Genomic DNA, 11,953 nt, shown 5'->3' on the forward strand with positions numbered 1-11,953 from the left:
TCTACAGCTACCCTTTCTCCAGGAAGACACTCCCCCTTTCCTATTTCCTAACGATCCTGAATAAAACTGACTGCTCTCGTCTAGGAGAGGCCCTGGGCTGCATCACCAACTGACCATTAACCACAACCAGCTCTACCCCTGCAGAAGCAGACATGCACCCCTCCCCACCAGAAGTCAAGAAGGGGCTGTGGAGAGACGGAGGAAGTTGCCTTTGCTCTGAGCCTGCAGCCGCCAGGGTCTCCCTTCCTGTGAAGTCTAACTGTCCCCAGCCAGATTTCCTGTTCCCTTGACCCCACGGAGAACTGGGCTCCAGGGTTGGAGTGGGGGTGACTCTGAGGTCACCTAAGGGGTCAGTCAGCATTGCTGCATTTTCCCTACCACCTTCCCTTCCCCCTGTGCAGAGCTACACGACTCCCCCTGAATTCTTACTTTTGGTTCCTGGATTCTGTTACTTCCAGAGGAATCTGGGATACTCAGTTTAAACAGCACTCTTGAGGGGCTGGCTTTCGTGCTCTCTGGGAACAGCTCTGATCCATCTCTTGTCCATGTCCTCCATTTCTTCATGGGCTACTCTGTGCATCCCTGTTGATAAAGTGACTCATGAGGGATGGATGACTGAAGAGAGACACTCGAGGATGCAGCGAGGCCTTGAAGGAGTGGGGAGGGGGGTCAGCCTTGGTGGACTGAACCCCCAAGCAACCTTTCAGAAGCACATTTATTGACTGCTACACAAAAGTTATTTTCAGAGTGAAACAAGTTCCTTATAACAGAGCCTTAATCTATGTGTTACCTCTCTCTCTCTCTCTCTCTCTCTCTCTCTCTCTCTCTCTCTCTCTCTCTCTCTGTGTCTTTCTCTGTCTCTGTCTCTGTCTCTCTCTCGACAGGGTTTCTGTGTGTGACAGCCCTAGCTGTCCTGAAACTCACTATGTAGCCTAGGCTGACCTCGAACTCACAGAGATCTACCTTCCTTTGCCTCCTGAGTGCTGGTATTAAAGGCGTACACCACCACTCTCTCCCAGCAATCTATGTTTCTTAAAGATCATATCAGCTCTGTAACCTCAACCTCTAATTGTGCACTATTTGCAGTGCTCAATAGTGCAAGACTTCCTGGTTTACAAGAAGGTCTTGTGAGTAAGAACATGCATGCAAAGGCTGCAAAACTCCTTCAGGAAAACAGATCACAGAAAACAGTCACTGTTTACTACAAAGATTTCTTCAAAACCTGAGTACATCTAAAAAACAAATGCTTCATTCTGATGTCTATACAAGACAATGACCCTCCTAAGTTCCCACTACAAATTCCTAACCCCCTTGGGGCGGGGAGTCTAGTCTTAGGACTGATCTCTTTTTACATTGCCCCGCCCCCAGCTTCCAGGACATAAAAGCCCAGTTTTAGTGAGAGGCATTGACGACAGTGCCTCAGGTGAGCTGTGGATCTGAACTCTTGGGGACTGGAGACTATAGCTGGAGGAGGGGGTTGGGCTGTAGACCCCTCCCTCACAGAGGCCTTCCTCATTGACTGGACCCGTTGAGGTAGGGCTGCCTATGAATTAAGAGGAAGGCTTTGGGAGGCAAGGGATGGAAAGCCTTTCCCAATGCTCTTGTCTCTGTCCTCAGAGGCTTTGGGAGGCAAGGGGTGGAAAGCCTTTCCCAATGCTCTTGTCTCTGTCCTCAGATGCTCTGATACCTCCTGGGCTGGGCTCTTTTGCAGAGATGAAGTTATTCTTGGCCTTGGCAGGCCTCCTGGCACCTCTGGCCATGCCTCAGACCTCCAGTGGTGCCACTCCAGGTACTTGTGCCAAAAGGAGGGAGACCGGGTCCACTGGGGAGATTCTCAGCCCAGGGTCTGCCTTTCCCCTGGGCGGCCTCCTTTGCTCTGGGGCCTGGTGAAGAGCTCAGGCCACTCCTGACCTTGTGTTTTATGCTCCGGGCAGCTATCCTGGGGGAAGTGGAGAACTCGGTGGTCCTGACGTGTATGGAGGAGGCCAAGCAGCTAGTGGACAAGGCCTACAAGGAGCGGAGAGAAAGGTGGGGTGCAGGCACAGGCTAGCCCTGGGCAAACCTGCTCCTAATCTTTTGGAAAAGGGACACACAGTGGGGACTTCAGGTGATGCTGGACCTGCCTGTCTGTACTTGAGTCTGGCCGTAAGAACAACTTCAAAGTCACTCCTTCAATGGCTTGCTTCTGTCTGGACATGCACGTCCATAGCCTTTGACAAAAGAAAGCCACTTTTCCTCTGTGGTTCTATAGAGAGTTCTGCCTGCACACCACAGGCTGGGCTCTGCTGAGTGTCTCTGTGCCCCTTCTGTGACCCCCCTTGTCTAAGCAGCATCAAGCAGAGTCTTCGAAGCGGCATCGCTAGCCCCATGGAGCTCATATCTTACTTCAAGCAGCCAGTGGCAGCCACCAGAACAGCTGTGAGGGCTGCAGACTATCTTCACGTGGCCCTAGACCTGCTGAAGAGGAAGTTGCAGCCCCTGTGGCCAGGGCCTTTCAATGTCACTGGTACTGTAACCCCTCCCCTGTAGTCCCCACCACCTCACCCCCTAGAAGCTTCTGCCATGATGCTCCCTAATTCTCCCTCTAATGCGGTGCTTTCTCAACCTGTGGGTCACGACTCCTTTGAGGATTAAACGACCCTTTTCACAGGGGTCACCTAAGACCACAGGGAAACACACATCTATCTCTACATTACGATTTGTAACAGTTGCAAAACCGCAGTTATGAAGTAGCAATGAAAATAATGTTATGGTTGGGGTCACCACAACATGAGGGCTGTGATAAAGGGTCCCAGAGTTAGGAAGGATGAGAACCCCTGCTCCAAAGATTCTCAGAGGTACCCAGCACTCCTTCTACTTCCCAGCTAGGGAGCCCACCCCACACTCACCCTCACGGGGCTCCTCAGGCCTGGCTCAGGTCTAAGATCCTGGTTCACTCTCACAGATGTACTGACACCTGCTCAGCTGAATCTGTTGTCCAAGTCAAGTGGCTGCGCCTATCAGGACGTGAGGGTGACGTGCCCCGAGCAGGACAAGTATCGCACCATCACCGGACACTGTAACAACAGGTACGGCCCAGGGCAGGAGTTCACGGATGTGTGGTGTAGCAGTGCTAGGTCCCGCCTGTGGAGATCCCTTGGGCCAGTGCTCTGTGCTTTCCTACAGACGCAGCCCCACACTGGGGGCCTCTAACCGTGCCTTTGTGCGCTGGCTGCCTGCTGAGTACGAAGACGGCTTCTCCTTGCCCTTCGGCTGGACTCCCCGAGTCAAGCGCAGTGGCTTCACTGTGCCATTGGTGAGCTGCCAATAGAGGGAGAAGAGCCTGGCCTGATGGGCGCGACCCAGGCATCCACTGACTGCTGCTGTCCCTGCAGGCTCGAGCAGTCTCCAACGCCATTGTGCGCTTCCCTAACGATCAGCTGACCCGGGACCAGGAGCGTGCTCTCATGTTCATGCAGTGGGGACAGTTTCTGGACCACGATGTAACCCTGACTCCCGAGCCAGCTACCCGGTCCTCCTTCTTCACTGGCCTCAACTGCGAGACCAGCTGCCTGCAACAGCCGCCATGCTTTCCCCTCAAGGTGCTACCTCCTTCCACCCACCAGGCATGGTTCACGCTAGTGGCCACGCCCCTTCCGGGTGAACTAGGCTTCCTTCCTAGCCCCTGCTTGCTGATCCTGACTCCTGGGTCCAGAGTCAATCAATACTTGTCTCCCTCAGCAGAGCCGTCTGTCAACCAGGGTATCACTCTCCCAGCCTACTATGTGCCCTTAGCCTGGCATTACCCTGGGTGATGGTGGTGGTGGGGTGACTGGCCCTTTGTGAGCTAGGAGAATTCTGGGATGAGGACCTGACCTGTCTTCTTCACACCTCCCAGTGTAGGAGCACTGACCTGTTCCCTCCCTCTCTGAGGGGTTTTTTACCTAACACCCTGCTTCACACTGTGTGTGTGGGCGCACACGAGTGCATATGTGCGTGCGTGCGTGCGTGCGTGTGTGTGTGTGTGTGTGTGTGTGTGCGCGCGCGCGCGCGCGCGTTTGGGTTGCCCAGTAGCCAGGGTCAGGGTTGAGAGACCTGCTGTGTAGGGAAGGAGATGGGGAGACTGAGGGGAAGTAAAGGGACAGGAGACTGACGGGGAAGGGTGACAGATAAGAGGAAAAGGCAGAAAGTGGAGAGGAGAGGATTAAGAGGCACGGTGGGCTTTGCCCAACCCCTGGGGATCTCTGCATTCCAGCTCAGTGTATTCTTTCTCACCCCTAAACCTCAGCATCTCCCTGGCTGAGCCACACAAACTGTATGAGCCACCGAGAGTAGTCAGAGCTCTCTTCAGCAGGTTATAGGCCACTCCCACCTACTGTCCCTACCCAGAAAAGCCAGGCTAGCCTCTCTCTGTGCCACAGATCCCACCTAATGACCCTCGAATCAAGAACCAAAAGGACTGCATACCCTTCTTCCGCTCCTGCCCAGCATGCACCAGGAGCAATATCACCATTCGAAACCAGATCAACGCGCTCACTTCCTTCGTGGATGCCAGCGCTGTGTATGGCAGTGAGGACCCCCTGGCCAGGAGGCTGCGCAACCTCACCAACCAGCTCGGACTGCTGGCGGTCAATAACCGCTTCCGAGACAATGGCAGGGCCCTGATGCCCTTTGACAACCTGCACGATGACCCCTGCCTCCTCACCAACCGCTCTGTTCGCATTCCTTGTTTCCTGGCAGGTAAGCCTGGTGCCTGGACTGGAGTGGCATAGAGGTGCTCCCTGTGGTAGCCTGTGTGTGAGCAGCTTGTGGGTTTGTGATGAGCGACACTGGTCTCACCAACTTCTTATTAGTTTAGTTGCCTTGGTAACAAGATAGATAGACACAGAAAGGAAAACAATAACCACAAAAACAAACCACACACACACACACACACACACACACACACACACACACACACACAGAAATTTCTAACCCATCAGCCTAAGATGAAGACACAGGGCTTCCAAGGAGCCTCTATTCTCTGTCTCTGTCTCTGTCTCTCCCTTCCTCCTCTAGACTATGAGGACAGAGCTGAGTCCTCCCTTGAGACCAGAGAACTGAACAACAGAGAGGAGTGTGGTGCCTCACCCTTTCCACCTATACCATCCAATCTGGAGCCCGTGGCCACACAGGATAATTTTAATTATTATTAATAGTTATTTAATCATTTTAATTACTTTTAGCAGGGTGTGGTGGTGCACACCTTTGATCCCAGCGCTTGGGAGGCAGAGACTGGAGGGTATTTGTGAGTTCAAGGCCACTCTGGTCTAGAGTGAGTTCCAAGATACTCAAAGCTACACATAGTGAGACCCTGTCTTATTATAAATAAAAATAAATAAATAAATGATTTAAAACTAAATCCAAACTTTCTATAGTAACCCCATTTATTAAGGGCTCACTAGTCCCAGGGGCTAATGGTCCCCTACTGGGTGGTGGAGGAGTGATTGTTTTAATCACCCCAGAAAGTTCTAGTGATAATCTGGTTTCTTAGGAAGACAGAAGACAGGCTTTCAAATGGAGACAGTTTGGGGATGGGATTGGGACAGGTGTTGTGGTCACACCCAGAAATGCATTCCCATTCTCTGCCATTTAGATTGGGTTGTATAGCTAGCCTTAGCTAGTCTGATACTTGCTTTGTAGCCCATGCTAGCTTCCTGTCTTATCCTCCAAGTGCTGGGATGACACACTTGTGCCACCAAGCCCAGACCAGTATGTTTTGATGTAAACACGATGGTGGCAGAGGTCTCTTCTTGACTCTTCTCCCTGCTAAGGGTCCCAAAAGAGGGTCATAGTCAGTGTAGGGGTGGATTTCCTGGGCGTGGGCACTCTCTTCTGGACTAGTCATGACCTCTTGTTGTTTATTGGATGGAGAAGCTGCTCTCAGGGATATCTTTTCCTCTTAGAATTTCCTTTCCAGAGCTGGTGAGGGCTGGACCCAGTCAATGTCTTGTAGCAAATGCTCTGGCCTCACCCTCTGGCCTTCCCTGTTGAAGGTTTAGGGAAGCTAGAGAAATCAGAGACTTAGTTTCCTTGGACAGTCTTAGATGTGGACTCTACAAATCCTGTGCCCTCCAAATTGGCCTATAGTAAGTATGATACTGACAACTATGTTCTGGGGTCCTGTTTTGAGAAAGATTCTGTATGTGTGTGAGGTGTGTGTGTCTGTGGTGTGGTATGAGTATGTATGTGAGTGAGGTTGTGTGTGTGTGTGGTGTGGGTATGTATATGAGTGAGGTGTGTGTGTATAAGGGTAAAATATGAAATGCACAAGCCTTGGACCTTGTGCTTAAGGAGTTCCTTAAATCAAGCATAATGGCTATTGGGCAAGGCTGCAGGAAGGACTTCAGCGTTTCTAAGCTCCTGTGTCAGCCTGGAGCTGACATGTGAGGCTGGTGTGAGAAGGTGGGGGGGAGAGCAGGCACAGGGGAGTCACTGAAGGCTTTTGCTGCACAGGGACTGGGCCCATAGACATGACAAGACTTTGCTTCCTTCAGGGGACATGCGTTCCAGTGAGATGCCTGAACTCACCTCCATGCACACCCTCTTCGTTCGAGAGCATAACCGGCTGGCCACACAGCTCAAGAGCCTGAATCCTCGCTGGAATGGGGAAAGGCTCTACCAGGAGGCCCGAAAGATTGTTGGAGCCATGGTTCAGGTAGGCTGTCCTACAGTAAGCATCCTGGCCATGTGTTCTTGGGCAGGCTACTTTCCCTGCTGAACCCTGGCCTCTTTTTTTTTTTTTTTTTTTGGTTTTTCGAGACAGGGTTTCTCTGTATTGTTTTGGAGGCTATCGGTCCAGCCCAGCCTCGAACTCACAGAGATCTGCCTGCCTCTGCCTCCCGAGTGCTGGGATTAAAGGCGTGCGCCACCACCGCCCGGCGAACCCTGGCCTCTTTATCCACAATAATGTAATGCTCAGAGGAACCCAATGAAACAGCAGGCAGATGAGACGTACTTGAGAAGTACACTTCCCTTCCCTCTGTTTTCTCAGGACTTCTTTCCTGAGGGCCCAGGGACAGTGTTGGGATGGTCTTTCAAGGATCATTTCTACAGGTTGTTACTAGGGATGGTCTTAAGCAGAGACTTCACGGTCACTATTGGCTTTTACCCCTCATCATCATGTGTTTTCTCCCCTGGGGCAGTGTTCCTCCACCTGGTTTCTAACATTTGATGTTCCAGTGACTACTCCCTTTCTCCCAAGAATGTAAATAATTATCTACATCATGTGTGCTCACACACAGACACACACAGAGGCACACAGCACTCATGCATGCACACATGCACACACACACACCTTCGTTTGAATTTAGAGAGAGAGGTGAAGGGCTAAAGGCGAGGTTTTGGTTTACACTCACACCCACAGTGGTTTTCATTTTAGCCCTAGAGGCAATTCTAGCCTTGAATCCAGAGCGAGATTGTCCCACAGCTTCCCTTCACTGGAAGACACCACACCAGAGCAGACCTCTGTCCTGCTATAATCCTGCACCAAGTTATTGCAGGGAACTGTGGATTATCCCAGTAATTTCAACTTTCCTGACTCTCCATGAAAAAGGAGACACTACTAACTAAAGGCAAAAACAGTATTACAGTGGCTAACAAGGCACATGTTTAGTCTTGTGAGAGACACAATGGTATAATTGATTCCTCGTTTACATCTGCTGTTCAGAGAGTTTAATGACTGTCCTGAGGTCACATAGCCAGGGACAGCAGAGCTCTTTTTGTCTTCCAGTGCCACTCCGTTAAGTTCTAAGGCTGTGGGATATAAATCCCTGACCCTAGACAGGTGGGGGTGACCCAGAGACTGCAGGAGGAGCGAATAGACAGCTCTTCCAAGTGACTTTGTTTTAGATCATCACATACCGGGACTACCTGCCCTTGGTGTTAGGGCCAGCAGCCATGAGGAAGTACCTACCAAGGTATCGAGGCTACAATGACTCAGTAGACCCTCGCATCGCCAACGTCTTCACCAACGCTTTCCGCTATGGCCACACCCTCATCCAACCCTTCATGTTCCGTCTGGACAATCGGTACCGGCCCACAGGGCCCAATCCCCGGGTCCCACTCAGCAAGGTCTTTTTTGCCAGCTGGAGAGTTGTGCTGGAAGGTGAGTGGAAGCTGAGAGAGGCCAGCAGCGGAGGGTGGGATGGCGTGGGTGGTGCTGGGGAGCCAGGCTGGGGAGAAGTTTTCCCTTTCCTTTTATGGGATCTGGCCTGGTTTTGCAGTTCATTGCCCCAGGACGTTAGGGCTGGGATCACCTCAACCTTGTGAACCCTAGGGTCAGAGAGTAGCTGCTGAGGATTGCTCACTGGGGCCACCTAGGCCTCAGGTGTTGCATGTGCCTAGACCTCTTCTCTGAACCTTAGACTGTGCCTGGAATCTGATAGCAAGCTAATCTTCCTTTCATCTTGCTCGACGGCGCCCAGGTGGCATTGACCCCATCCTCCGAGGTCTCATGGCCACCCCTGCCAAGCTGAACCGCCAGAATCAGATTGTGGTGGATGAGATCCGGGAGCGACTCTTTGAGCAGGTCATGAGGATTGGGCTGGACCTGCCGGCTCTGAACATGCAGCGCAGCAGGGATCATGGCCTCCCAGGTGAGGGCCAGCCCCAGCCCCACCCACCTCCCAGGGCCCTTTCTCCAACTCTCAGGAGGCACCTGAGGCCAGGCTCTGCTTTCAGGCTCTCATAGCCAAATTTCAGCCTCTCTTGGCTTCTTCACGAGCCGGGCTCTTGTATCCTGCACTAGCAGCTGAAGAAGGAGTCGTTCTATGATCTGGAAATCTCCTTCATCAGTTCCTTCTGACTCATTCATGAACTCGAGGGCAGGAGATACCACTGGCATTTTGCTGATTAGGAAACTAGGGTTTAGAGGCTCAGAGCCTGGCTAGGTGATGTAGCCAATTCAGTGACAGAGCTGGAGCTTGGACCCAAGTGGATCATCCTAACCCCAAAGCCCATGCCTGTGTTGTGGAGAAGCACAATGACCACACCTCCAGACCCACTTTCACTCTCTGGGTCAGAGAGAGATGCATCGGGCTGTTCTAAGGGTCAATATGCTGTTTCCATGCTTGATCTGGCAGGACCTGTGGCAATATAGGGCTTGCCTCAGAGTGAGGGAGAAAGGAAAAAAGAATGAAAGTTCTGGAGACTCCCAGATGTCCGCTTTGGTCTGAGCCAGTCATTCATTCATTCAGGGATCCATTCTGCTTATGGTCTGTGTACTGGTGAGGGCCTTTGAACGTTTATAGAGCTCCCCTGCTGTTCCCACTACTCACTCTACTTTGCAGGACAGGGGCCCCTTTACAGCCACCTGTTCTCTGACCCCATGCAGGATACAATGCCTGGCGGCGCTTCTGTGGCCTTCCACAGCCCAGCACAGTGGGCGAGCTTGGCACGGTGCTAAGGAACCTGGAATTGGCACGGAAGCTGATGGCACAGTATGGCACACCCAACAACATCGACATCTGGATGGGTGGCGTGTCTGAACCCCTGGAGCCCAATGGCCGAGTAGGTCAACTCCTTGCCTGTCTTATTGGCACCCAGTTTAGGAAGCTACGTGACGGCGATCGGTAAGGAAGCCACAGGCTGGCAGGGTGGCCCACACATGCGGGGCTGGGAGGCAGGTACAGGCACAGCTCTCACGTGGACAACTTTCAGGAGTTGGGTCCACCATGTGAGGTTCAGCGATGTACTCAGCCTGCCAGCCTTGGCGGTAGGCAAGTGCCTTTAACCACTGAACCATCTTGTTGTTCTCAAAATGCCACTCTTAACGTTTCCTCTGGGTTTCTCAGTGTTACTATGGAGCTGCCGGTCACCACGGGATAGTCACGGTTTCGCTCTCCCACTGTCTCCCTTTGATGTCATTCCATCATGGTCCTGACTATCTCTGTGTCTGGTTCTTATCTAACTCACATGGCACCTTTGAGAATACTATAAAACTGTGTCTCTATCAAGGAGAGCAAATGCCAAATGCTGCACAGATTCCCTTCTACCCTTGTGGTTGTATGGATGACACAGGGCCCAGAGTGCTGGGCGGGAGCAAGGGACATAACCAAGTAGCCTTGCAAGTGTCTTCCGTGCTCTCCTGAGCTCTCCTGAGCTGTGGAGCAGAATCTTCTGTGGCCCTGTCACACTCAGGAGGCAGCTCAAGCCACGTGATGTCCTCCCAGCCTAGGGTACTGTCTCTTGGGACATCCTCAGACATGGTGTCCATGATGCTCCCATAGGTTTTGGTGGGAGAATCCAGGTGTGTTCAGTGCACAGCAGAGACAGGCCCTGGCCAGCATCTCCTTGCCCCGCATCATCTGTGACAACACTGGAATCACCACCGTGTCCAAGAACAACATCTTCATGTCCAACTCATACCCACGAGACTTTGTCAACTGTACCTCCATCCCTAAGCTGAACCTGGCTTCCTGGAGGGAGGCTTAGAGCCTGGGTAAGGGCATGCCATTCTGAAGGGTGTGGTTGGTTGGCCAATGGGGACCACAGGGAACTCCTCCCTAAGTGAGAATGTTGTGGGTGCCAACTGAAAAAAGAAATTACTGGATATTCCCTTGTGTGTGTGTGCATGTGTGTTTGCATAGATGCTTGTACATGTCTGTATATGCAACATAAGTACATTACCATTTCATGTGTGTATTGTCTGTGAGCATGGGAATTGTCTCATGTACCGTATGTATGTCAATCACATGAGTCTGTGCTTACTGCTTATGACAATAATAAGAACACGGGAGGCAGCCAGCAGACTGGGTCAAGTCTAAACTCTGCAGCATATACTATAATTGGAGCAAATTAATCTAAGTCTGAATTCTTTTCCTTACAAATAAAAGCAGCCATGGCTTGTTAGGGGGCCTATTGCATCCTCCATTTCTCCACTCACTAAGCACCTACTATGTGCCCGACACTGTACTAGGCATGGGTAACAGAGGCAAAATAATGAATGCCAAGTCCTTGACCATATTCTGGTTAGTGGAACCAAGGAGGTGGCCTCTGGAGGGATGCAGTTGGCTGTTTTCCTGTGTGGTTATGTTCTGGGCCTAGGCCAGCCTGGCTCAGCCCATGGTGTCTCCTTCTTCCTTACTCTGTTCTTTTGCTATTCACAGGCGTCTGTCTGGAGGAGAACTAAGGTCATCGGCTTTCCTGTACCATTTGTTTGTAGCTGAAGTCTGCACGAATAAATCACTGGACGGGATCTGTTCTGTGTCTGCGATTGGGCTGCAGCCTCAGGGGGAGGCTCCCTCTGGCCGGTGAACTTGACCCCGTGTGATCTGTCGCCCTGTGTTTCTAGAGCGATGGTGCTGGGAAGCCCTTCCCTGGCTAGCGCACGTGTGGAGGGCAACTAGGTCTTAGAGCTCGGAGGGCAGGCCACACAGAGCAGACACTCATCCCTCACCCCCCTCCTCTACCACTGTGTGGAGCAGCAATGTGGCGGCCACGCCCTGAGATTTGCTGGCTCATGTTCACTGTTTTCTCATTCCGACCCAGACTCTGGGAAGGAGAGGGAGAAAGTGAGATCCAGGGGGGTGGAAAGCTGAGGTCTGGGAAGGCTTTGCCTGAAGAGTGGAGGCCCCTGTGTCCCTGAAGACTAGCACAGTGAGTGGCTCAGGGGTCCTCAAGGGGGCAGATGTCTCTGCATGCCAGGCTTCCATTGTTCAGACCTCAGTATCCCGGGAAGGGAGGGAAGTGTCTGGTCAGTGGTCTTGCCAACAGCTGGCCTGTATCGGGTTGGCATGCACCTTCTCCTCTCCTGGCTTTTCACATACGTCGAGGGAGCTGATGGTGAGGTAAAGAAGGCTCACTGTGGGGAGCAACAGGACCAGTCCTCCCCTCTCTAACTTACTGAGGAGGAGAGGTGCGCTCGCAGATGGGAGCCTCATCCCAGGCTGGTGTGGGGAGGGTTGCAGAACAAGGTTATGATCAAAGGCTGCCC

At 52.2% G+C, this 11,953-nt stretch overlaps 1 protein-coding gene across 2 annotated transcripts; it reads left to right on the top strand.

The window, feature by feature from the left end:
- Positions 1 to 1,393: 1,393 nt before the first annotated feature.
- Mpo (myeloperoxidase) lies at positions 1,394 to 11,215 on the top strand. 2 transcript variants are annotated; one of them, XM_013117644.3, is made up of 14 exons: positions 1,394 to 1,533; positions 1,676 to 1,789; positions 1,935 to 2,028; positions 2,331 to 2,506; positions 2,945 to 3,068; positions 3,166 to 3,295; positions 3,375 to 3,581; positions 4,401 to 4,719; positions 6,516 to 6,676; positions 7,870 to 8,125; positions 8,445 to 8,615; positions 9,353 to 9,590; positions 10,248 to 10,459; positions 11,127 to 11,215. In XM_013117644.3, exons 2-13 carry the CDS (start codon positions 1,714 to 1,716, stop codon positions 10,450 to 10,452), a joined length of 2,157 nt encoding a protein of 718 aa, XP_012973098.1. In that variant the 5' UTR covers positions 1,394 to 1,533; positions 1,676 to 1,713; the 3' UTR covers positions 10,453 to 10,459; positions 11,127 to 11,215. The 2 variants fall into 2 exon arrangements, with proteins under 2 accessions (XP_012973098.1, XP_012973099.1); XM_013117645.3 differs by having other exon boundaries at positions 1,712 to 1,789.
- The last annotated feature ends 738 nt before the right edge of the window (positions 11,216 to 11,953 follow it).

This window comes from Mesocricetus auratus, unplaced genomic scaffold (genome assembly GCF_017639785.1).
Source record: "Mesocricetus auratus isolate SY011 unplaced genomic scaffold, BCM_Maur_2.0 Super-Scaffold_100007, whole genome shotgun sequence".
Classification (NCBI taxonomy): domain Eukaryota; kingdom Metazoa; phylum Chordata; class Mammalia; order Rodentia; family Cricetidae; genus Mesocricetus; species Mesocricetus auratus.

Excerpts from the sequence above, each read along its gene's own strand:
- Mpo (XM_013117644.3), top strand. The coding sequence starts at position 1,714 with ATGAAGTTATTCTTGGCCTTGGCAGGCCTCCTGGCACCTCTGGCCATG. Across the intron at positions 1,790-1,934 it reads CTCCAGTGGTGCCACTCCAG|CTATCCTGGGGGAAGTGGAG; the intron begins GTACTTGTGCCA and ends TGCTCCGGGCAG. Across the intron at positions 8,616-9,352 it reads CAGGGATCATGGCCTCCCAG|GATACAATGCCTGGCGGCGC; the intron begins GTGAGGGCCAGC and ends GACCCCATGCAG.